This window comes from Ipomoea triloba, chromosome 9, assembly GCF_003576645.1.
Source record: "Ipomoea triloba cultivar NCNSP0323 chromosome 9, ASM357664v1".
NCBI lineage: Eukaryota > Viridiplantae > Streptophyta > Magnoliopsida > Solanales > Convolvulaceae > Ipomoea > Ipomoea triloba.
Window position 1 is genome coordinate 6,015,775 of NC_044924.1, and position 23,597 is coordinate 6,039,371.

Below are 23,597 nucleotides of genomic sequence, written 5' to 3' on the forward strand. Positions count from 1 at the left end.
TAATTTTTAGTTGTTGTCTCATTATGAAGTACAAATTGAATTAAAAATTGTAATTACTATTCAAAAATATATACTAAATAAAATTTATGTATATAATAGCTCGAAGGAAGAGGAGGATGAGGAGGAGGATATCAATATGTCATTCAATTCTAAAAAGTTCTAAATACATATTTGAACTTACAAAAATTGTGCAATCGAATCTTTTTTTTTTAGGTTGCCATCAAGTAATTGGTTAAAAATAGTTGACATGAAATCTAAATAAGTTTTATATATGATACGTTGGTAGGCTAAACGGGCCAACCCGTCAATTCACTTTTAGTTTTAAAATTTTAAAATATAAACTTAATTTTTGCATAAGTCAAAATTTGAACCTTTAACATAACCATAATATTGTTAATTTAACTCTATATAAGGTTTTATAGTTTATAACATTATTTATAAACATTATATATTTTTTGGGTAGTATGGTTATACTGCAAATTATATTATGGACCATAATCCACTTTGGATTGTGAATCCTGATTCAAATGACATCCATATTATGTGCTCACGGTTAATAGATTATGTGTTTGTATATAAATTGAATGCACATAAAAGGTTAACAATAAGCACACAATATACAGCTAACATATTATGTACATGTAATTAACATATTATGTGCCTTCAATTTATTTACAGCCACATAATTTATTAATTGCAAACACATAATTTTTAAACAATGGTCTATAATATAAGGTGGACCTTAATCCATGATAAAACAATTGATGGTTATAAGGCTGGCCCAAAAGAAAAACACTAACTCAACCCATCTTAAAACATGTTAAATAGGCCCAACTTGTTGAGTTAAACCCATCTTGACTGCTTTAGTTTGCGGTTAGCCTGGTTATACAAGTTAAAATAAATCAAGACAATCATTATTTTATTTAGTCATTAGAGGAAAACTGAATGGAAAAATAAGAAGAAAAAAATAACCATAGACCAATGTCGTACCACGATTCTAAAATGATAATTGTTACGGAGTACATTATTTGTATGCAATATTATAATGATTTTATATAGTAATAAGCAACCTTAGCTAAATTAATCATATAGTTAGCTTGATAATTATAAAATTTTAAATTTAGCTCTCGATTAGAGTTGTCATGGAATCCATGCAATCTTTTATTGTTTAAAATTATAAATAAATCAAAGTAGCATAAATTTTATATATTGATGTTAAATTTAAAATAAAAAAATAAATTTAAAATAATGCAGTTAAATCTTTTCATTCAAATTTCAAAACATACATAAGATGGAAGTATTATTATTTAGATGTATAAATCTAAGAGGGGAGAGAAAGAGACAGACATACTAAATGAGAGATTTGGGGGACCAGATTAAATGAAGTATATGGATTAGAAAGTTTTTCTGAAGTTAATGATGCCACGTGGGAGGGGTGAGATTGATGATGGTAAAATGAGTTGTCAAGCTCCTGGCCGGTTCTGTTAGAAGTGTTGGCCTGTTTGGATGGGGACAGATTCCTGGATTTCCCCAATCCAATAAACATTCAAATGTTTTTTTTTTTTTTTAATAAATAAATAAAAGGAAGCAGTAGTGGACTAACGGCAGAGGTGTGGTGGTACAATATAACGTCTCGGCCGTCGAGCCGCGACCGCCCGTGACCTTGGAATCCGCCAAAGCATTGCAAACAGCTCCAACTAAAAATTTCGCACTTTATTATTATTATTATTTTTTGTTTTGTTTATACATTTTTCTACCCTTTAAGGATGTTTTGTGAGATTATTAGTTTGCTGTTTGCGCGTGTGGTTTACTCTTTGCTGCCATGATCGCAGGTCGCATAACAGAGCAAGGACGCCGGGTGCAGGTAGTTTGGTTATATATTTTATGATAAACTAAACTAAAAAATCAAAATAATTACTAAATTATTGTTTGAAAATATACTACTATGTGCAGTTTGTCGAGAGATTTTTTAATTATGAAAATATACTAAAAAATATTTTTATGATATTGGTGTTTGGTGTATGTACGTGTCTATCTATATATATATATATATATATATATATATATATATATATATATATATATATATATTATCCCTCTCTTAACCTCTAAGGCTCTAAATTTTATGTTAACATCATTAAGTAATTTGAATCGTACGAAATAGTAAAATTTAATTTAGTATGGAACTAATAGAAACTTAAGTAATTATATGATTATTGACAAATATTTAATATTAAGCATTTATTTCAATTATTAGGAACATTGTCAAATGGGAGGCTTGGGCTATTTTTGATGCAATTCATTGAGCATGGTGCAGAGGTGAGAGAAAGATTTTGATATAAAGTGATTATAAGGAGATCGTCATTTAGATTAGTGATGATATTATACCATTCAGACTAGTTAGTGAAATCATTCCAGAGTGAAGGCATGGGAGGTCAAAATCACTTATACCTCTTCTCCCCCCACCCTTCCGTGAAACGGACAAAGTAGTGGACGGTCTAGTCACGATTACTATTAGAAGAATAGAAGGAAGTGTGCTTGGGTTGAGTTTAATAATCATCCAATGAACTTTGGAGCCTACTCGATAGAGAGAAGTAACATTGTCTGTCACAATCGTAATATTATGAATAGACGCTAGTTTGATTGAGTTCTTTGTCGGATGATAAAAAAAATTAGTTGAATGAAATAATAAAATAGTTTATTAATGATTTTTTCTTACTTTAGATTCAATAAATAAAAAATATACGAAGTATATGAATAATTATTTTAATTAAGGAAAAAAGGCAAAGTATTAAAAAAAAAGAAAAAAAAAGGTCGTTTTCAGTCTCGAATTTCCAGCAAATTTTCGCAAAGGGAGACAGTTTTTCTCGTACCGGCGATTTTCCTTTTCCCACTGTTTTAAAAAGGCTCTCTTGTTCCTCCCTCTCCTCTCTCTCTCTCTCTTTCGAACTCAACTGCCGCTCCGTGTTCGACTCGCGTTTTTAGCAGTCTTAGCATCTAAGGAGACGAATCACCCGAGACGCAGATAAAATATACATTTATATAGAGAGAGAACTGAAGAGAGAAAAAAAAAAAAACCAAAAAAATTTTACACGCGTAAATACACTATGCAGATAGAGGAATCGATCGGTCAATTTCTTTATATCTTTGAATTGCCATTGTGGAATTGATTTTCCTCAGACTTTGAAATTTTCCTTCTCCGATTGTGAGGATTCGGGTTGTCATTTAATTTGGGCGCTTCTCGAATTGAGATCCCGTAGTTTGATTTTACGTCGAAGGAATCCTCGGATTCCTTGTCGTTTGCCGCCGGTTCCCGGAATTGTTCTTTTTTGGCGATCGTGGCCGAGTTCGGGTCGTCGGAATTGGAATTGCGTTGTTGTTTTCCGAGGTAGAAAGGGGCTCGGGATGAGCGATGTTGACCTTCGCAGTAGGTTTGTGATGTAATATGGAAGTGGTGGTAGTGGTGCACACAGACGAAGAAGATGTCGCTTTACATTGGTCGCGAGGCTTCAAAGGTTCGTCTTTTTTCTGTGCTATATTGCTTCAAGATACTTGTTTGATTTAAATTCCATATTTTATTTTTCTCTTTTAACAAAAATAAGGCATTTTCTTGATTGACTTGTTTGTTATTTCTGTTCTGTGGAGAAGCTATGGAAGAGAATTTGTGCAGAGACTACAGCAGAGATCAAGCTTCTTGCCGAGAATTGGAAGTATCTTCTTGGAGGTCTAATTTGTCAGGTTGTGATTCAGTGGAAATGCTAATTTTTATTCGGTTTAAGTGTGGTCTTGGTTTTCTTGAAGCTTAAAGCCTGTGATTAAGTTCTGTATAGGTGTTTATGGGACCACATGGTTGTGTTAATCTAGGCTGCAGTGCTTCACTGCTTAGTACTATGGTTGAAATTTTAGGCTAAGTTAGTTTTCTAGTTGACTTTATCTCTGGTATAATTATCAGGCTTTATTTCCCATGTTGGCTAGAAATATACATTTTATGCTGAGAAAACTTGATGTTATGTGTTTGCCAGTGTTATCTTCTGAGTGCTTTGCATGGAGCCTTGAGTGCTAAGAGCATCATGAATTATTAGTTGTAGTTGCTTTGTTTAAAATTAGGGGATTGTTATCTATTGGTACTTTCTTTTGTGATGTGTAACTTCTTTCCTTTCTTTTCCTGTAACTGTGCTTTAGATGCCTAAAATGTGAATCTATCTATGTCTCAATTCTCCAGTACATCCATGGACTGGCTGCTCGAGGGGTTCATTACATACATCGGCCAGGACCGACTCTACAGGACGTTGGGTTCGTTCTTCTTCCGGTGAGTAATGCTTCTTCCATATGTCTGATTGCATTTACTTTCGAGAAGATTCGTGCTCATTTTCTTTTGTTTACCTCAACAAACTCTAGGAACTTGGTCAAGACAAGGCTTACATCAGTGAGACAGTATTCACTTCCATCTTTATGTCTTTTGTCTTGGTGAGTAATCCTTGCATATCTGTTTCTGGTTTGACTTTGGGTGTAATTAAGTGATCCATAACTCTAGTTGATTAGGTATTTCTATATTACCAGCAGTAAATTTTTATATCATCTACTCCTATTAGCGTTTTCATTTTTAAATAGTGTTCTCTGTTATGCTGCAGTGGACTTTCCATCCGTTCATTTTAAAGAGCAAAAAGATCTACACTGTGCTAATATGGTGCAGGGTCTTGGCTTTCTTAGCTGTAAGTTTCTTATCTCCATGTATTTGTATGTTCATATCTCCATTAAATGATTGGACAAAATCCAGTTGTATTATATATGTTTGGACCATATGTGGAAGATCAATATTAATTTACAATTGAAATGTGAACTGAGTTTTTGTATGCAGGCTTGTCAATTTCTTCGGATTATAACTTTCTATTCTACACAACTTCCTGGTCCAAATTATCACTGTCGGGAGGTAAAAGCTTAAACTGCAGTGTTATGAAGATCTTGTTCTGTTCCATGGTTGAAAAAATCGCTAGGCACTCGGGGAGCGCCTAGGACGCCTAGCCGGGGACTAATCGGCGCCTAGGCGCCCGTGTATTTTTTTATTTTATTTTTTATTTTTTAAAAATTTGTTTAAGTATTTTTAATTTTTTAAAGACTAATAATTATAAATTATTTAATACTTTAATCGTTAATACTAAAATATTAAATATTAACCTAAAAAATATCTAGAGTTTGTACAATTTAGGATTATTTCGCTCAAAACGATGTTGTTTTGAGTGAAATAACCCATTAAAAAAAAGAACAATAGTTAATCGACCGATTGGAAGGCCTAGTAGGTGCCTAGTTGGTCTAGTTGACGCCTAGGCGGTCAGTGCCTAAGCGGCCTAGGCGGTGCTTTGGCGGCCTAGGCAGAGCTTAAGCGGCCTAGGCGGTCGCCTAGCCGGCCAGCCGCCTAGACCACCATTTAATGTGATACGCTAGGCGGTCGACCAGCGTCTAGCGCCTAGGCGGGATTTTTGCAACACTGTTATGTTTTAAGACTTTTTTTCTTTTCTTTTGTGTTTGTGTTTATCTATGAACACTTCTGACAGGAGATTTATTTCTGCAATATGCAGGGTTCAAAGCTTGCTACGCTTCCTCGCCCTGATAGTATTGTAGAATTTCTATTTATGAATTGTAGGTGACACTTACGCATAATTTGTTTTTCCCTTGAATCTGTTATCTTGACTTTATTCTCGTGAGTTACATGATTTTTATGAATTTGCAGTTCCTCAGGGAATACTTTATGGTTGTGGGGATCTAATATTCTCATCGCATATGATATTCTCTCTTGTCTTTGTTCGGACATATCAAAAATACGGCACACGAAGGTATATTCTCATACTGTCTTGACTTGGCTGCTTTCGTTAGCCAGGGAGGTATATTTTCAGTTTTGATTAGGTGATTAGCCCATAATAATTTTGAGGAATCTTTAGGTTGATCAAGCAATGTGCCTGGTTAGCTGTTATCGCCCAAAGTTTCTTGATTGTTGCGTCTCGCAAACATTACACAGTTGATGTTGTCGTGGCTTGGTGAGGGATTATTCAACTACAGTTTCTTTGATAATCTGTTCCCTTAAAAACCAACAATTTTTTTTATTTATTCATTTGAATTTTTTTCCAGGTACACCGTGAATCTGGTGGTGTTCTTTGTTGACAGAAAATTACCAGGTTTGCATGCAGCCACAAAATTTCTCTCGCTCTCATTTCTCTTTAACCAAACTAGAAATACTAAAGCACTGACCATATTTACACAGAATTGCCTGACCGCTCTGGTTCAACGGGATTTTTGATACCATTGACCAAGGACAACAAGACTAGAGACGAGAACCTCAAACTTTTGAATGGGAATTCTGGAGATCTTGCAGACAAGGTATGAAAATAACATCTTTCCTGGTATTATCTTATGTTTTTTTTTTTTTCTCATGATAATACATATTCATTTTGTTGCTTCAGAGGCCAAGAACCCAAATAAGTGGGAAGATAACAGAAGACGGAAACACGGTGCACGGTGAAGGGTTGATGAATGGGGGATAGATTTAGAAGTGTTATTAGCAGCAGCAGCAGCAGCAGATCAATTAGGAACAACTACTTCGACTTACAAGTCTGTTTATATGGATGAATCCGCCCTCGTCTCCACTGTCTGGTAAATTTTGATTTGTAGAGTAGGAATCAAATCTCAAGTGATGCTTCTTAATACCCATTGTCTTGATCCTAATGGTTAATCACTTGATGTAAACATCATAATGTATCATGGAATTAAAGTAAGTTTCTTAATTGATGCAATTATTATTATATTCTCCCCAATGTTCATAATTTATGTTTTAAAAGGTAATCTTGTTCTTTAAGGTAACATCACATTTCTTAAACTGAACACCTCTGGTGCCATCTATGCAATGGAACAGAAGGGGATGGGGGAGTTGGTGCAAATTGAATGGTCATATCTTTTGTTAGGACCCAGCATTCCTCCTGTCTACTGTCAAGTTTAAGGTCTTGAATGTTGACCCATCACTGGGAAAGCCTAGCCTTTGCATTTAAGGTGTCCAGACATCACATGCCCCTTCTTCTCCCATTCCCATGTGGACTGCCAGGCTACAGAAGAGCACGCAATATGTTCCCTGCCCTACATTTTCTTGCCCATAAAACACACAAATTTTCACCCCTTTGACAGTGACTCAATCGTCTATTTTGCCCACAAAAGACGAAATTCCTCACACTCCATACGGTAATTCAACGTTAAGTAAGAAGATCAGTAACTGATACTCACAATTAGGTAATATTCTCCCACTGCGATTACCGACTGTCATGGCTTACAAAAGATGAAATTTCACTTATCCCATAGGTCTCACACCAACGGTGATTCAATGTTATGTGAGAAGATAACTGATACTCACAAGAAGGTGAAATTCTCCCACTGTGATTACCGACTGTCATGGCTTGATCTTGTGTTCTTCTCTACCCTATTATACCGGAAACTAGTGTCTTCATTTTGTTTCTCAACTGTTGTGTTGTGCCTTAACTGAGAGGGGCATGTGGCTGTGGGTATAATTGGAAGTAGCGGCGGTGGGAAGACAGTAATGTTGTTAGCCCCTACAAAGTACCAACTAACCTAGACACCTAGTTAAGGCGGCGGTTGCATTAACCTTCCTAGGGGCCCCATGTTTTGAACACATGTCACAGTACAGTTAGCTTGTATTTTTTTTATTATTACTTAGATTTTTTTTTTGAAGATTATTATTATTACTTAGATATGTTACTAACTTCGTAGATTATATACTTGTCATTTGTAATTGGTATTACGATAAACAGAAATAGTGACGAATTGTCACTCTCATAATCTCAATAATTGTACAGATGGACTCACTTTTGAGATTCGATCTGTAAACACTAAACAGATATGCTAAGATGAGCAGATTATGGTGACAAGACACTGCGGTGGTTACAATATTTACAACGAATTTGAAGAATTTAACTTAAGCAAAGGTTACGGCAACATAATTTATTGTTTTCCGGCCTTCTTAGTTTTCTTCTGCTATATTATTTTCTAATATTTGAATGTGCCGTATGCTCTACACTAGAATACTTAGGGGGGTGTTTCTAACGTACTAGTTATTCACATATGGTTCCATGATGATTAAAAAAGAAAAGATTTGTAATACGGTACTACATCAATTTTACAAGAAATTGTGAAGTAGTATTTTAGTTTGGTCAAATTTTTACTTATGAGTTAATTTGTCTGGTGAAGTTAAGAACGTAACTTGAGTGTTCAGTGTTGTATCATTTGATGCTTGCATTGAAGAGTCGGTGCGTGACAGAAAAGGATTAGCCGGTGCTTGATAAGATTTAAAGGGAACCAAGGAGAATCCAAACTGAAGTCATCCGCATGTGGGGAAAAGGGATTTAAAGGGAACCAAGGAGAATCCAAACTGAAGTCATTCGCATCCGCCGCATGTGGGGAAAAGGGTTACTGGTGCCACGAGGAGTATGAAGTGTGAGCTAAAGTATGATGGAATTATTCTTTCCCCACAACATTGTTATCTTTGATTAGGGGGGTTGTTAGCGCAACCCTACATGCCTTACGTGGTTTACTTCCCAACCTAGAGGGTTCCTCTTGATGCAACTAGAGAGTTAACATGTGCACTTCTTGACCTGAGGCTTTGCATGTGTACTTTTCGACCCAAGGACCTACATGTGCCTTGCATGTGTACTTTTCAACCCAAGGAGTACCTACATGTGTAGGTACTGCCGTACTGGCCTCTATGTTAGTGGACTTCTTTGATCATTATTGTTAGATAGGTCAACTTTACATACACTCACCTTACCAACTATCACATCAACAACTTACACGTGTCATAACCTATCTAAGTGTAATCAATGTATGTCATGTCAACTATGTCATTATTTTTTCATCATTATCTCTTTGCCACTAAGTATAAATAGGGCATTCTACTTAGTGTGAGGAACGACCCCAAGTGCCACTAAGTCTAAATAGGGCATTCTACTTAGTGCAAGTTAAATGCAGTATTTGTTCATAACTACGAATTAGTATTGCCTCCACTGAGACTCGAACCCACCACCCCCGTATAAAGGGAAGGGTTTGATGCCACTGGACCACAAAGTTATCTCTTTAATATGTCTTCTTCCCCACTCCTTTCTTGAATCTCCCCCATTCATTTCTTATTCTTATTCTCGAAGTGAATTGGAAGCCATTCAAATTCGGCCCATAAATAAAAGCCATTCAAATTCGCCCCATAAACAAAATACCAGCCCATAAACTTGCTCATATTGGATCAGATCCATCCACAAAAATAACTTTCTTTAGTTTTTTCATTGCATTAAAAAATAATTCTCCATGCCAATAATCAAGAATATAGTTACACACATATCCAACTCAAATTATCAGACTCAACACAAAACCCTCTCACAAATAATGGTGCACAAATTACATGGAAAAAAACAATAAATTAATGAATGATTTAGAAAGAAGAAGGCGCCGGCGCCGGAGCCGGCGCCGGAGCCGGCGAATCAGCAATAAGCTTTTCACTACCGCTGTCGCCGGAGGCTGCGGCACCACTGCTTAACAGTTCAATCATGGCTCGGTGGGGGTTTCTCCTCTGTCTCTGACAAAGGTCCGGCAAATACACTCCTGAACATTATAATTTTCACACAAACAAACATATTAAGTACATACAATGTAATAGTTGAAAAAAAAACTGAAAGAATCAAAAGTCTAGCTATTAAGTTATTAGTGTTGCATCATATATCATTAAAAAAATATTATCATAACTTATCCTGATGTAATAATAATAATAATGATAATAATAATAATAATAGGAAAATGTTATGTACCTTCGCCGGCGGCCATGTTGAAGTAGAGGTCAACGATGTTGGGGCAGTTCTGGTAACACGCCGGAGAGCAAAGCTTGGCGATGAACATTGAGTCCAGCAAACAATCCGATGAAATTCCGACGCTGTTCCGATCAGCCCCGCATGCATTCACGCACTCGTCGGATTCTATGTGCTCCGCCATCTTTCGGACAAAAACCTCCGACGTCTTGCATTGGTACTCCACCTTTCCGTCGCCGGTCGCCGAGTTCTCCAACAGACACCTCTTCCCCGACGACGAGATCGAAAACGCGCAAACATTCACACCCAATTCCTCGCATATAATCTCCCCTAATAATCATTAAACAAAAAAAAAACCATTATTCATCGGTAACACATTATCTTCACCATGCATGCATGCAAAACATGCATCAATCTTATGGTTTAATATATGCATAAATAAAGTTTTTTCTCTTTTTATCCCTCTACTATGCGATTGTGGGATCATTTTCACATTTATGTCCCGACTATTAATGAAGAGTAAAATTATCATTTTCATTACTTTTTTTCTTAAACTTCTTTGGCAAGGGATACAAAATGACAAATTTGCTCTTCAAAGACAAGTCATTTGCCTCTAATGGGGCAAGATGTAAATGTCATTAGACGAAATGTGAAAAAAATATATAGTTAAATACCAAATGTGAAAATGGTATCATAATCGTGTAATCAAAAGTGGAAAAAAGAAATCTACACAAATATGAATGGAAAAAGAGAAAATCTAAGACGTACCAAGAGTAACATGGATGAGGAGAGAACAAGTGAAGAACAAAATGAAAGAAAGATTGAGTGAAGAAGCCATATATGTTTGATGCTTAATTGTATACATTTTCTGGGTTTTTTGGTGGAAGAAATGAGAAGAGAGAGAGAGAGATATGAATTGAAGTGTGTGAAAATGGTTGATGGGTGAGATGGAGCAGTAATGGGAGGGACCTAATATATATAGGCGTGTGCAAAATAAAAGCTAGAATTGCTGTCAATATATGGATTCCCTGAAACTTCGTTTAATTTGCACAAAGAGGAATGATGGACGGCAACTAGTAGTAGTAGGTCATCCATGGCAACCTTCACCCTTAGTGGAGCCCATGCATTCCTTATGCTATAAGAATACTATAGTAGTTATAATAATAATAATAATAATAATCAAATTCAAATATTTGTGTTGACAAGAATAATGGGAAAAAAGGGTATGTTTTATCCTAACTTTAGATCTACTTATTTTCATTTGTTCGTATCAAAATTCAGTTAGATTAGTCTTAAAAATACTCTCTTAGTCATTTTAAATATTCAATTTAATATTTATTAATCAAACCAATTCTTTGTTCTTTGTTTATTTTCTTTTACTATTAAATATTACTTTTAATATAATTTTTAAAAATATAAATTTTATATATTAATACTAAACTTAACAACTGAGTTGTAAGTAACTTCATTCAGGTCTCATTAATCAAATCTAATACTACATAAATGAGATAGAGTAATAAATATGGTTTTATGTCTTTGTTGAGTGAAAATTCTTCTACACTTTGACCATACGTTTATTTATCATCACCAACATGATGTAATTCAAGTAAAAAAATTAATTTTTTTTTGAAAGAAGTGACTGAACAAATAAAATATGATTTTAAAACGTACTAGAAAGTCAAATTTATCACACAAAGTATTATTGCATAGAAGCAAAATTTATCTATTGCACACCCTTAAATAATGACAATCAATTTTTCAAGTAACCTAAAAAAAAAATCTAAATTTCTATAAATAAAATATTAAATAATTTAATTTGCATGTTGAGTTGGTTGGTGCCTTCTTAATTAATTTCCAATTGACGCCTAACAAATTGAAGACGTGTTTCCATATTGTTCTAAGTCAGCTTTAAAGATTCAAGTTCAACGTTTAGAAGTTTCTACAATATTATTGTCGCATTTAAAATAAAATAAAATAAAATAAAATTTCGTCGAAATCACACAATCATTTTCGTTCTGTTAATTATTTGCATTTTAGGGTTGAAAGCAGCTTTTATTTTAATTTTCTACTCTGTCGGCTTTTCCTTGACCTCCCTCAGAGATATTCATTAAACACAATTTATTCACGCAAGTTTATTACGCCTAATATGAACGTAACTAACTTCAATTATGTGATATTCATTAAACACAATTTATTCACGCAAGTTTATTACGCCTAATATGAACGTAACTAACTTCAATTATGTTGTTTTCACTAATTTTATTGGAGTACTACTGACTCTGTTACAATGTAGTATCTGTTCGTGACTCACTCCGATCATTCATGTGAGAGTGTTAACCGGGACACCGGATGCCACTAAACCACAAGCAATTATTGTAACTCAATTTTACACTAATTACTTAAACAATAAATAAATACGCGGGTCTCACGTACGTCTCAAAATCTATTGTGTTACACTAATTGCTTAAAAATAAATAAATACGTGGGTCTCACGTACGTCTCAAAATCTATTCTTTCATTCTTTATTTTAACGATGGAAATTAGACCAATTCCTGCATTGAGGTGGGTTCTATTGATATCTTGTACATAGTCGAGAGAGTCTACAACGTGCTCAAAACGTTTCGATTGAACACGACCATTAATTAAATTGGTGTGTCTACATATATATATATATATACTACTACCTCCATCTCATTTTAGTTGTCTGATTCGTTTTAACGGGACTTGACTAAAATTATTTTTAATCTAGTTTTTCATAATATTAAGTTTAGCATTAATATATAAAATTTATATATTTAAAAACTACATTAAAAGTACTATTAAACACAAAAAAACATAAATTTAAAAACAATAAAAATTTACTAAAGAAAATAAGTAATAAAAAAAGAGTTGATTTGACCAATGAATAGTAAATAGGAGAGGTAAAATGGGACAGAGGAAGTAGTAATTATCCTGTACGATGCACCGATAAGACTTATATCAGTTAATGAAAGCTTTCCCAAGTGAAAGAAGGGATGAAATCTGAGCCGTTGATCTAGATTATATCAACGACTCAAATCAAGAAATTTTTCTTTTAAACACGCTTCTGCCAACATGCATGCAAATAATCAACTGGCTCAAACTGATGCAACTTAAGATATAGAACTATGCACTTAAGTTATAAAATCACGCACCTTAAGGTATAAAATAACGCACCTTAAGCTATGGAAAGACGCCTCTAAAGCTTTAGATTGATGCACCTTAAATTAGAAAAGTGACGTACCTTAAGTTCGATCAATACGCAAAAAAAAAAAAAAAAAAAAAAAAAAAAANTCGTGACTCACTCCGATCATTCATGTGAGAGTGTTAACCGGGACACCGGATGCCACTAAACCACAAGCAATTATTGTAACTCAATTTTACACTAATTACTTAAACAATAAATAAATACGCGGGTCTCACGTACGTCTCAAAATCTATTGTGTTACACTAATTGCTTAAAAATAAATAAATACGTGGGTCTCACGTACGTCTCAAAATCTATTCTTTCATTCTTTATTTTAACGATGGAAATTAGACCAATTCCTGCATTGAGGTGGGTTCTATTGATATCTTGTACATAGTCGAGAGAGTCTACAACGTGCTCAAAACGTTTCGATTGAACACGACCATTAATTAAATTGGTGTGTCTACATATATATATATATATACTACTACCTCCATCTCATTTTAGTTGTCTGATTCGTTTTAACGGGACTTGACTAAAATTATTTTTAATCTAGTTTTTCATAATATTAAGTTTAGCATTAATATATAAAATTTATATATTTAAAAACTACATTAAAAGTACTATTAAACACAAAAAAACATAAATTTAAAAACAATAAAAATTTACTAAAGAAAATAAGTAATAAAAAAAGAGTTGATTTGACCAATGAATAGTAAATAGGAGAGGTAAAATGGGACAGAGGAAGTAGTAATTATCCTGTACGATGCACCGATAAGACTTATATCAGTTAATGAAAGCTTTCCCAAGTGAAAGAAGGGATGAAATCTGAGCCGTTGATCTAGATTATATCAACGACTCAAATCAAGAAATTTTTCTTTTAAACACGCTTCTGCCAACATGCATGCAAATAATCAACTGGCTCAAACTGATGCAACTTAAGATATAGAACTATGCACTTAAGTTATAAAATCACGCACCTTAAGGTATAAAATAACGCACCTTAAGCTATGGAAAGACGCCTCTAAAGCTTTAGATTGATGCACCTTAAATTAGAAAAGTGACGTACCTTAAGTTCGATCAATACGCAAAAAAAAAAAAAAAAAAAAAAAAAAAGAAGAAGAAGAAGCCTGAAGTGCGCGTTTGGCGCACTTCGCGCCCACTGGGGCGAGTCAGAGTGGACGCCAGCTGGCAGCCACTCTGACTTTGTATCACCTTTTCATTTTTTTTTGATAAATTATCACCATTTTCTCTTTTCTAATCACACTTAAAAAATCCCTCAAAAATCGCAAAATAACCTCATTGGTAAGAACATCCTTATTAATGAAGTTTTTTCGCGGTTATTAAGGAGTTTTTGTAAGTGTGATTAGGAAAGAGAAAATAGGATGAGAGGAAAAAAGAAATTAAAACAAATCAAATTAGAAATAATAATAATAAATAATTGGAGTTGTCAAGCGCGCCTAACGCGCCTGCTAGGTGCCTGTTGTGCGCAAAACGCGCACAGCAGATCTATTTTCTTTTTTTTTTTATGTCAGTAATTAGTGTAGCATTATCCCCTTCATTGTAAATGATGCTTGGTCTTCTCTCACCTCTCTTCTCACTCATCCATGTGGCATTATTTTTCTCAATTACCGTGAAAGTTTCACTGGAGTGGATGCTTTAAGGATGCTCTTAGAGCAACTACATCAGTGCATAATTGGTGGATATTGGTACAGTAATTATTGATTTCGAGGAGTGATAAGTAATGTGAGAAAAAAAATCATCAGGGCTTCATGGAACAGTGAAAAGTCATTCACAAATTTCATGGGTAAGTGCAGGAGTTGCGCCTCAGGTGCACTAGCGGATGCGTGCACTGCATGTACTCGCTGGGCACGTCAGTCACGCCTGGCACACCACTGACCCCTTCATTTTTATTTTTATTTTTTTCTTTTCAAACATGATTTATATTTTTCATCTCATTTTTTCTTTTATAATCACACTTACAAAAATTACGCGGATGCTCGTAGGAAAGGCGAAGGCCTAATAGTCCGTATAAAGAATCCTGAGAATATCCAGCAATCCAACCTGGTAGAAACAACAAATCATGTCCACACAATATCCAAACAAAGTAACATAACCAATCTCCATTAACCATTTGGAGAGCTGAGGCCTGAGGGAGAGAGAGAGCATGGCAGCAAAACCAGTTCTCAACACCTACTTCTCACCCTCTCCTCCTCTCTCTCGTCTCTGTCCTCCACATACTACTCTCCCAACCTTCCCCCATGCCAAGAACAAGCCACCAATCCTCAACGCCGGCGCCGCCTCCAAGCTCCGCTGCAATGCTGTGGGATCAGAGCAGGCCTCTACGGGGACTAAGAAGCAGAGGAGTAGATATGAAATGGTGAATTTGACTACTTGGCTATTGCAGCAAGAACAGGAAGGCAATGTTGATGCAGAGCTAGCCATCGTCCTCTCCAGCATATCTCTGGCCTGCAAGCAAATCGCGTCGCTGCTGCAACGTTCCAACATCATTAACCTCACCGGAGCTCAGGGCACCGTTAATGTCCAAGGTGAAGATCAGAAGAAATTGGATGTTATTTCCAATACGGTACGCTAGTTAACTCCCCTATCAATCGCGAATTTGCGTAATTTGAGCTTGACCTAATTTGGTGCTTTAAGGCTGATTGTTAGTTGTTCTGCAATTGCCTGAGATCGAGTGGGAGGACCGGCATTATAGCGTCGGAGGAAGAAGACGTGCCGGTTGCAGTTGAAGAAACTAACTCCGGAAACTACATTGTGGTTTTCGACCCCATTGACGGATCTGCTAATATCGATACTTCCTTGACCACAGGATCCATATTCGGGATCTACAGTCCAGATGAGCAATGCCTTTTCGACATTGATGACGAAGATTCCATGGTAATTCTGCTGCACTCTGATCACCATCAAAATCCCATTTGCTTAAACTTTACTCAACACTTTGTTTAGTTCCCTGAATAAAATTTTTGGAGGAACTAAATTTCCTCAAAGTTGAGGAAAATTGAATTTGGTTGGAACTTAACAAATTTTCTCATGAAATTTAAATTACATTCATTCTCAATTATTTTCTGTGAACTACAATATCTTGCAGCTAGACGCAGAAAAGCAGAAGTGTATAGTGAATGTCTGCCAGCCGGGGAAAAACTTGGTGGCTGCAGGGTACTGCCTCTATTCCAGTGCAGCTGTATTCACACTATCTCTAGGGAAAGGGGTTTATGCATTCACCTTAGACCCTGCCTATGGCGAATTCGTTTTGACACATGAAAACATCAAGATACCTAAGACTGGGAAAATCTATTCCTTCAATGAGGGGAATTATGAGTTGTGGGATGAGAAGCTAAAGAACTACCTTGGATACTTGAGGACACCGGGCGACAATGGCAAGCCATATTCTGGGCGTTACATAGGATGTCTGGTGGGTGAAATCCACAGAATGTTGTTGTATGGTGGCATATATGGGAATCCTAAGAACATCAACAGCAAGGATGGGAATCTGCGACTCTTGTATGAGTGTGCACCGATGAGCTATATTGTGGAGCAAGCCGGTGGAAAAGCTATAGATGGTCACCAAAGGATACTTGACATCAAACCTGATAAGGTAGATTATAAATTCATATCTGATATTTTTGAATCATGGTATAATGAGCATATAAAGCAGGGGAAATCACACAAAATACAACTTATAATCTCATTTTACAATGTGTTGCAGATTCATCAGCGTACTCCAATATTTGTTGGAAGTCCAGAAGAGATTGAGAGGCTAGAGAAGTACCTGGCTTAAGTGTTTCTGTTTATGTTTGATAAATGATTTTGAATTTATGCAGTAAACAGTTGGCAAGGTATGGTGCACCTGCCTTTCAATACTTCAAAATGTGCTAAACATAGTAACATAGAACATAGATGAGCATTACATTCAACATTAATCAGTAATTGTGCATAAATCTTGTCAGCAGCCTAATTTGTTGCAGCACTTTCTTAGAAGTTAGAACTACTACTATAAAACAAATTTGTTATATTAGAACTAATGTATGGATACAATGTTAGTCATATATCTATCCAGCATCCATATCCAAGTCAACTTTCCACAGCTTCTGTTGATGCATTGATCTCCCAAAAATGTTTGTTGCAGAAGAAATGAATACTTCAATTATGATGATTCCTCTGATCCATTGAGCTTCCATAAACCTTTACTGCAGAGGAAGCAAAACCCTAATTAACTCTGCTCTCACTTAGAAATCGAAACAAGGGTAACAAAACAGGCAAAAGTAGAAGTTACCAGGACTTAAGATCTTGATACATTTAGTAACAGACTTCACTGTTGTGACAGCATCTGGATCTGTAAAGCAAACAAGAATATTTTTAAACCATTTGGGAACCCTTCAACAGAACCATTTTGTATATCCAACTGCATAATTGAATATTTCTTGGTTACCTGTTAAACCAGTGTCCTTTGCAAGGACTTCGGTAACTGTTGATGAAATCTGAGATGTAAATTGGTTGGCTCCCATATCAACATCTCCTGATTTATTTGGTGAACTGTGGATTAAACATGAAACATCGTGTCGGATCCTGTAAGTAGATTTCAAATAGTACAGAAATGGATAGAAAAGGCAAGAGTATTTACTCTGAAAGGGGTTCTGGAGAAGAACCCATGTCTTGGTGGGGAGAGCAATAATTTCCTCCATCAAGATCAAAGTCAACCAACAGTTCAGAAAGATTAAAATCTGCTCCAAGAGCATCCAAAGTAGCTAAATCCAAGTCAAACATCTCTCCTTCATCAGATTCAGAGGTCGAAGCCCCACCAAAACTCAGTGCATTTGAACAAGATGGCATGTCAGAGGCATCAAAATCTAGCCTTCCCTTCACATGATCCCTTTTGGCAGGCTTCAAATTTGTCTTAACTGGTGACAAAGTAGAAATGCAATGGTTTCTTTCAATAGAATAGTAGCCCATTTGTTTGGAAGGGCTCACTCTAATTGTTTCAGAAGAGATGATCATGCAGTTAGAGGATACTAATTGCTGGGGAGTAACAATATTAGCAGAAGTAGCAGTAGAACTAATTTCAACTGGTGAGATGGACTTCTCTGTTTGAGAGGAAGATGCACGGGGCGGTGTCTTAGGACCAGAGGAATTTGCAGCAGGGGAGTGAATGGCCTGATTAAACAAACATTTAGCAACATTAGACCCTTGGACTGCTGTTACATTAGACACATTATGCTGGACTGATGATGGAACTGCAGAGATTCTGAGAGGATTCTCCTGACAATTATCTGCATTGCTTGCTTGAGCAGTTGCCTTGCCATCTGCAATAACAGTAAAGTGAACATTTTTTTCAAGAATTTTCATACATACAATACGCAAAGAAGACATTTCATTTCATTTTACCTTTCAAAGGCAATTGGTTGGCAGTTAAACTTTTATGAGATCTCTTGGCAGCAGAAGCAGATGGGGCATCCGATATGGAGCGCTTCCTTTTTGCTGCGGTGGGATCTGTAGATGGAGTGGAAGAATAATTGGGATAGGTACGAATAGCGGAGGGAATTGATGCTGGCATCATAGTTGTTGGAGTATTGTACATGGAATAGCCACCTGACAAGATGCATTTTCCTCATATGTAAGTAAGACTGCAACACCAATTACTCATTTCTATTCAAAACACAAGAACACCATCCTATACTTGTATAAATCTCTTCTAGCAAGTAGAACAACAAACATGTGGTATACAAAACAAATGATCTGCTCGCATTACATTCAAACAATGTAAACCAATGAAAGAATTGATAAAACTTTGGACAATTAAAGCTATAATATTGCGTACCTATTGGAATTGGAGGAGAAGAACCAAGGGGAAGGGGAGTGTTGTGGTTAGAACCGGCATTGTAAGCGTTCATGGCGTCCTGCATTCCCTTGAGCAAATTCTGAAGCCGAAATTTCTCTTGCTCCAGGTTTCCCCTTTCTTGATCCATCAACAATTTCTGCTCCTTCAAACGTATATACTCATCCAGCAATTCCCCCAAACTTAACACCTTCGGGGACTGTTAAACAAAACATACACATAAAAAAAAACCTAGAAACACAAATCATATAAAATCAGAAGCACGCTAGTACAGCAAATTAAAGCTCATATACATACATGTTGGACGGGGGATTTGGAGAAGAGATGGGGAGCTTCGGACCGGAAGGCCGATCTGGTTTTGGAGAGATTGTTGTCGGCGAGGTAACAATCGACGATGAAGGCCACCTGCGCCGGAGTTACTTTCCCTTTGCCAAGCTGTATGTTTTCTCCCGCCTTCCTTGACCTGCCGCTCTGCTTCCCCATTTTCTCTCTCGCTCTAAGCGTTCAATGCAGTAAGGGAAAAACAAAGCAAAATGCAGTGAGAGATTGATTGTTCACAGAGATCTGTAAAAAGAATGCAATAAAAACGAAGACACAACATATAATAGCGGGAGATGTATGAAAAACGCGCGGTTTTGAATCTTTTTTTGCGCCAAATTGTAGCTCAACCCATTTTAGCTTCCCTCTCAACGTTTGTAATGAGAGGGAATTGTCGGTTTTGCCCTTCTATCAACCCAACCGCTCCGGTTCAACTCAAAATTTTATATTTGTGCGTCCCGCTTCTGAGATCTTTTCCCGTCAAACAAAACAAAATTTCACTTTTTAATATTACTCCGTAGTTTTGTTTTTAAAAGAACAAAGTAAAATATTTATAAAAAATTAATGACTGCGATATTTTACGCTCCAAAAAAAGTAAATGATGGATTTATACCGATATAGAACGGCAGATTGGATTAAATATTAATTACAGTACATAAAATCTGAAAATAATGCAACAACTTAATATAGAAAACCAATTTAGCTTACTTTTTAATACAATAATTAAATTAATAAATACTCCGAATATCACATATGACCCTCCCAACAAAAAAAGTAAATTTGTAAAGCACATTATATAAATATTTAATGGGAAAATTTGTTCTTCTTTGGTCAACTTATAATGGTCATTACATATTAAGAAATAAGAATCCACTTTGCACAATATACACATTTATTTAAATAATTTAATTTCGTAATAGTTTAATTATACATTTAAAAGTGGAATCTTGTTCATACTCCGTATAATATTATTTTTTATATTATATTAATCAATGAAATAACTCTGTAACAAAAGTAATATAGGAGGATATGGTCTGCCCAAGTCCAGCCCATTGGATCTGGACTAAAGCCCATGGATCAATCGAAAAAAAGATTTAGATTTTAGAAATTAAAAATTAGAGTGCAACGTTATCAACATAGAATTGAAAGAGGACAGAAATTGATTTGCAGAAGATGAAGCCAGGGGTTCTTCTTCTTCACTCATGGAGCGTTGGCGCTCCGATTCTTCTTCGCACCTCTCATTTTCCCCAGAGGCAGAAGCGTGTTCGGTTGGTTGTATCCGCTGCTGCAGTGGAGTCAGTGAATCAAGGCGAGCTGACGGCGAGGGAGAGAAGACAGCTGAGAAACGCGAGAAGAGAGAGCAAGCCGGCGAACAACTGGAGAGAAGAGGTGGAAGAGAGGCTTATCAAGAAGAAAAAGAAGGAGACTAAATCCTGGAAAGAAGAGCTCAACCTCAATCACCTCGCTAGATTGGGCCCTCAGTGGTGGGTCGTTCGGGTCTCCAGAGTTAACGGCCACGAGAAAGCTGAGCGCCTAGCTCGATCGTTGGCCCGCAACTTCCCCGATATCGATTTCCAGGTAGTTCTCCATTTCTGATGTTCCTTTTTAAACAAATCTGTGAATTCTTCCTCTTTGCTTCACTGCCCTGGTGAATGGATGTTTGTTTACTGGAAAACAATGCTGAATTAAGAGAAATTCTGTGGTGAAAATTAAATCTTAACAATTTAATCCTTAATTTATGATGATTCGCATAATGTGAAGCTCAAAAGCAAGTAAGCAGTGCTGCCTTTTAAGTTTTACCTTCCTTAACAACTTAGCTGCTTAGAAATTGTGATATTTTCATGTTGAGTTTTTTTCCACTTTTGGTCCCTCCACTGGAATACCCCTTCCAAATTAGGTCATTGGCTATCAAGATAAGAAGCTTGTTCTTGAAATTAACTTAATGATGAAGAATATTGAATAGCATGCTTGGCACAATCACCAAGTTAGTATGATTACAAATCAAAGCAGTTGAATCTGATGTTTAATACTTTGTGATTAATTGAGCAATAAGAAGGCATAAGGTTATTCAATGCATTTTTACGTTCATGATTTGGTTCGTTTTGTTAGTATAAAAGATTATTGTTTGGATGTCTCAATGCATCACTGGAATTCTATTCCAGGTCTACATTCCATCCGTGCAAACCAAAAGGATATTAAAGAACGGAACACTCTCTGTTAAACCAAAAGCGCTTTTCCCTGGCTGCGTGTTTTTGAAGTGTGTTTTGAACAAGGATATACATGACTTCATTAGAGAATGCGATGGCATTGGAGGCTTTGTGGGATCCAAGGTTGGAAATATGTAAGCATTCACTGCTTTATTACTAGGAGCCTTTGAGCAAGGTGCTTTCATGTTATCAAATATTGTTATTTTGGAAATAAACAAACACAATTCCATAGTAGTCCATGGAAAGGTGCTCCATTTATCTGGGAGGTGATACTGATTCCATGATTGGCAACGTGGTTTGTGGTCAAACCCACATTAACCAGGATGTCTGCCTGTCTATTGATTTCCCGGGGGAATGTGTGTGTTTCATCATCCCGGAAAATCTTGTTTTACCATAGCAATGAGCAAAAGGCATTCAAATAAAAAAAATTGTTTATATTTGTGAAAATTTCTGGGCAGAAAATGTGATGAGGCTTTTTCATAAAATGAGTGGATGTAGCTGACATCCTTTTCCAAATTCCCTGTATTTGAAAGTGAAAACATATTTGAATCATTTGCAGAAAGCGACAGATAAATAAACCTAGGCCTGTAGATGAGGAAGATATGGAGGCAATATTCAAACAAGCAAAGGAAGAGCAAGAGAAAGCTGATCAAGCCTTTGAAGAAGAGCAGCAAGGACAAGAAGCTCCAGAAGCTAAAGTATCAGTTAGTCCTGAAGCTACAGTACCAGTTAGTCCTACAAAATGGGGACGGCGGGGCAGAAAAGCTTCAGAACCTCTTGGAGCAGACAATAAGCTTTTAGTACTAGGGTCAACCATTCAAGTTGTATCTGGAACCTTTTTAGGATTTTCAGGCATCCTCAAGAAGCTTGACAAAAAAGCTGGCCTGGTATGTTTTTTTTCCCCTTTCTTTCTTTCATCCCCTTCCAAAGAAATCAATAGTGAGGGTAGACTTTGAATTTACCCTCCTGGGTTCTCATATTCTCGTACTCTGCCCTTCTGCCCTGTGTTCACCTACCAATTGACACACAGATACACTGAGAGGTGGAAGGAATTGGGTTGAAAACCAACAATCAACAATTTTACATAATTTTGATGAAAATGAACAGGTTAGCTAGGAAAGTAAATATTGTTTGATAAACTTTTAGAACTTGTGTGAAAATTGTTATTGCAGGCAACGGTTGGTTTCACCCTATTTGGCAAGGAAACTTTAGCAGATCTAGATGTCAAAGAAATTGTTGCCGAGGTTGACTAATACTCACAACCATTCATGATCATTGTTTTCCTGGTGGTAAGCATCTTATTTGAAATTAGTCATAGGTAGCCATGTAGGTATACATCTCCATGTAGGAAGCAGGATGGATATGCATTCTAATCTGCCTGCTAGAAGTGACACTTATAACCAATAATTGAGAACTAAATATTTGGCTTTTCATAGGAAGAGACTGAATTATCTCGACACCTCACCATCTGACCTCTGTGCATTCCTATTTTGGAGAGGTGGTGCCAATTGACAATTCATTATGTCATTTCAGGAGCAAAATGTGCATCTTGAAGAATTTAATACATATACAGACATGTTTCAAGATTTTATCAAGGTCTGCTAGGATTTAACGCTAGCTATGGCTGCACCGAGTCTGGAAAGTGGGAAGGAACCCGTTTCGTTTATCATGTGTCAGTTTGCAGATCCATAAAATCAGTGCTGCAAGGATAATTTTTATGCAAGGGAACAGTCCAACTCTAGCAATGAAGGTTGAAGGAAGAGTATATAAACCATAGAGAACATGTTTGTGTGAAGTCTGAAATATCATGCAGTCTGTAAAACAGGAAACACAAGGAAGATACTCATTGACAGGGTTCCTGGAAAATGAAAGCTGCATTGTGGTGGAAAATTATAAGATCAAACTCTAATGCTACAAGCATTGGATTATACTTATCCCTATTTGATTTTCTTGTATTTTTTCTTCGGGTGATGGGGGAAACGGTCCTACGTAAAGTAAATCCCATTTGTTACCTATTTGATTAAGAATTAATACACATTTTTTATCCTCAACTATTAAGTACGGAGTATTATTTATAAACCTGAAAATGATCCAATTTAGTCCTCTAATTTGTAATTATAACTCTCATGCCTCTTAGAAGTTTGTTGCGGATATGTGCTTTTAGGCTT

General features: G+C 36.2%; 5 protein-coding genes across 5 annotated transcripts; 3 read left to right on the plus strand and 2 right to left on the minus strand.

Annotated features, from left to right (window-relative positions):
• Positions 1 to 2,896: 2,896 nt before the first annotated feature.
• Positions 2,897 to 6,799, plus strand: LOC116030744 (phosphatidylinositol:ceramide inositolphosphotransferase 1-like). The gene is made up of 12 exons (XM_031273064.1): positions 2,897 to 3,515; positions 3,649 to 3,738; positions 4,223 to 4,309; positions 4,399 to 4,467; positions 4,632 to 4,712; positions 4,859 to 4,930; positions 5,577 to 5,637; positions 5,729 to 5,831; positions 5,937 to 6,032; positions 6,124 to 6,170; positions 6,257 to 6,372; positions 6,456 to 6,799. The coding sequence occupies exons 1-12, from the start codon at positions 3,483 to 3,485 to the stop codon at positions 6,534 to 6,536; spliced, it is 936 nt and encodes a 311-aa protein (XP_031128924.1). The 5' UTR covers positions 2,897 to 3,482; the 3' UTR covers positions 6,537 to 6,799.
• A 2,499-nt stretch (positions 6,800 to 9,298) lies between these two features.
• On the minus strand, positions 9,299 to 10,782 carry LOC116030580. The gene is made up of 3 exons (XM_031272881.1): positions 10,614 to 10,782; positions 9,849 to 10,175; positions 9,299 to 9,645 (listed from the first exon to the last, which is right to left on the minus strand). The coding sequence occupies exons 1-3, from the start codon at positions 10,708 to 10,710 to the stop codon at positions 9,476 to 9,478; spliced, it is 594 nt and encodes a 197-aa protein (XP_031128741.1). The 5' UTR covers positions 10,711 to 10,782; the 3' UTR covers positions 9,299 to 9,475.
• Positions 10,783 to 15,124: 4,342 nt separating this feature from the next.
• Positions 15,125 to 17,026, plus strand: LOC116030716 (fructose-1,6-bisphosphatase, chloroplastic-like). Its single transcript, XM_031273031.1, has 4 exons — positions 15,125 to 15,637; positions 15,721 to 15,948; positions 16,160 to 16,666; positions 16,778 to 17,026. Exons 1-4 carry the CDS (start codon positions 15,218 to 15,220, stop codon positions 16,847 to 16,849), a joined length of 1,227 nt encoding a protein of 408 aa, XP_031128891.1. The 5' UTR covers positions 15,125 to 15,217; the 3' UTR covers positions 16,850 to 17,026.
• A 157-nt stretch (positions 17,027 to 17,183) lies between these two features.
• On the minus strand, positions 17,184 to 19,427 carry LOC116030715. The gene is made up of 7 exons (XM_031273030.1): positions 19,202 to 19,427; positions 18,887 to 19,103; positions 18,454 to 18,657; positions 17,693 to 18,371; positions 17,501 to 17,604; positions 17,345 to 17,404; positions 17,184 to 17,258 (listed from the first exon to the last, which is right to left on the minus strand). Exons 1-7 carry the CDS (start codon positions 19,385 to 19,387, stop codon positions 17,212 to 17,214), a joined length of 1,497 nt encoding a protein of 498 aa, XP_031128890.1. The 5' UTR covers positions 19,388 to 19,427; the 3' UTR covers positions 17,184 to 17,211.
• A 938-nt stretch (positions 19,428 to 20,365) lies between these two features.
• On the plus strand, positions 20,366 to 23,487 carry LOC116030912 (transcription termination/antitermination protein NusG). The gene is made up of 5 exons (XM_031273281.1): positions 20,366 to 20,800; positions 21,385 to 21,563; positions 21,989 to 22,316; positions 22,602 to 22,718; positions 22,963 to 23,487. The coding sequence occupies exons 1-4, from the start codon at positions 20,396 to 20,398 to the stop codon at positions 22,680 to 22,682; spliced, it is 993 nt and encodes a 330-aa protein (XP_031129141.1). The 5' UTR covers positions 20,366 to 20,395; the 3' UTR covers positions 22,683 to 22,718; positions 22,963 to 23,487.
• The last annotated feature ends 110 nt before the right edge of the window (positions 23,488 to 23,597 follow it).

What these genes read in the sequence shown, in the direction of transcription:
- LOC116030744 (XM_031273064.1), top strand. Translation starts at nt 3,483, where the DNA reads ATGTCGCTTTACATTGGTCGCGAGGCTTCAAAG. An exon ending in TTGGAGGTCTAATTTGTCAG is followed by an intron (nt 3,739 to 4,222) that starts GTTGTGATTCAG and finishes TCAATTCTCCAG; the next exon opens with TACATCCATGGACTGGCTGC. An exon ending in CTGGAGATCTTGCAGACAAG is followed by an intron (nt 6,373 to 6,455) that starts GTATGAAAATAA and finishes TTGTTGCTTCAG; the next exon opens with AGGCCAAGAACCCAAATAAG.
- LOC116030716 (XM_031273031.1), top strand. Translation starts at nt 15,218, where the DNA reads ATGGCAGCAAAACCAGTTCTCAACACCTACTTCTCACCCTCTCCTCCT. An exon ending in TTGATGACGAAGATTCCATG is followed by an intron (nt 15,949 to 16,159) that starts GTAATTCTGCTG and finishes AATATCTTGCAG; the next exon opens with CTAGACGCAGAAAAGCAGAA. An exon ending in TTGACATCAAACCTGATAAG is followed by an intron (nt 16,667 to 16,777) that starts GTAGATTATAAA and finishes AATGTGTTGCAG; the next exon opens with ATTCATCAGCGTACTCCAAT.
- LOC116030912 (XM_031273281.1), top strand. Translation starts at nt 20,396, where the DNA reads ATGAAGCCAGGGGTTCTTCTTCTTCACTCATGGAGCGTTGGCGCTCCG. An exon ending in TCCCCGATATCGATTTCCAG is followed by an intron (nt 20,801 to 21,384) that starts GTAGTTCTCCAT and finishes ATTCTATTCCAG; the next exon opens with GTCTACATTCCATCCGTGCA. An exon ending in GGATCCAAGGTTGGAAATAT is followed by an intron (nt 21,564 to 21,988) that starts GTAAGCATTCAC and finishes AATCATTTGCAG; the next exon opens with AAAGCGACAGATAAATAAAC.
- LOC116030715 (XM_031273030.1), bottom strand. Translation starts at nt 19,387, where the DNA reads ATGGGGAAGCAGAGCGGCAGGTCAAGGAAGGCGGGAGAAAACATACAG. An exon ending in CAACCAATTGCCTTTGAAAG is followed by an intron (nt 18,372 to 18,453) that starts GTAAAATGAAAT and finishes CTGTTATTGCAG; the next exon opens with ATGGCAAGGCAACTGCTCAA. An exon ending in AAAGGACACTGGTTTAACAG is followed by an intron (nt 17,405 to 17,500) that starts GTAACCAAGAAA and finishes TTTGCTTTACAG; the next exon opens with ATCCAGATGCTGTCACAACA.
- LOC116030580 (XM_031272881.1), bottom strand. Translation starts at nt 10,710, where the DNA reads ATGTATACAATTAAGCATCAAACATATATGGCTTCTTCACTCAATCTT. An exon ending in CCTCATCCATGTTACTCTTG is followed by an intron (nt 10,176 to 10,613) that starts GTACGTCTTAGA and finishes AATGATTATTAG; the next exon opens with GGGAGATTATATGCGAGGAA. An exon ending in CAACATGGCCGCCGGCGAAG is followed by an intron (nt 9,646 to 9,848) that starts GTACATAACATT and finishes TATAATGTTCAG; the next exon opens with GAGTGTATTTGCCGGACCTT.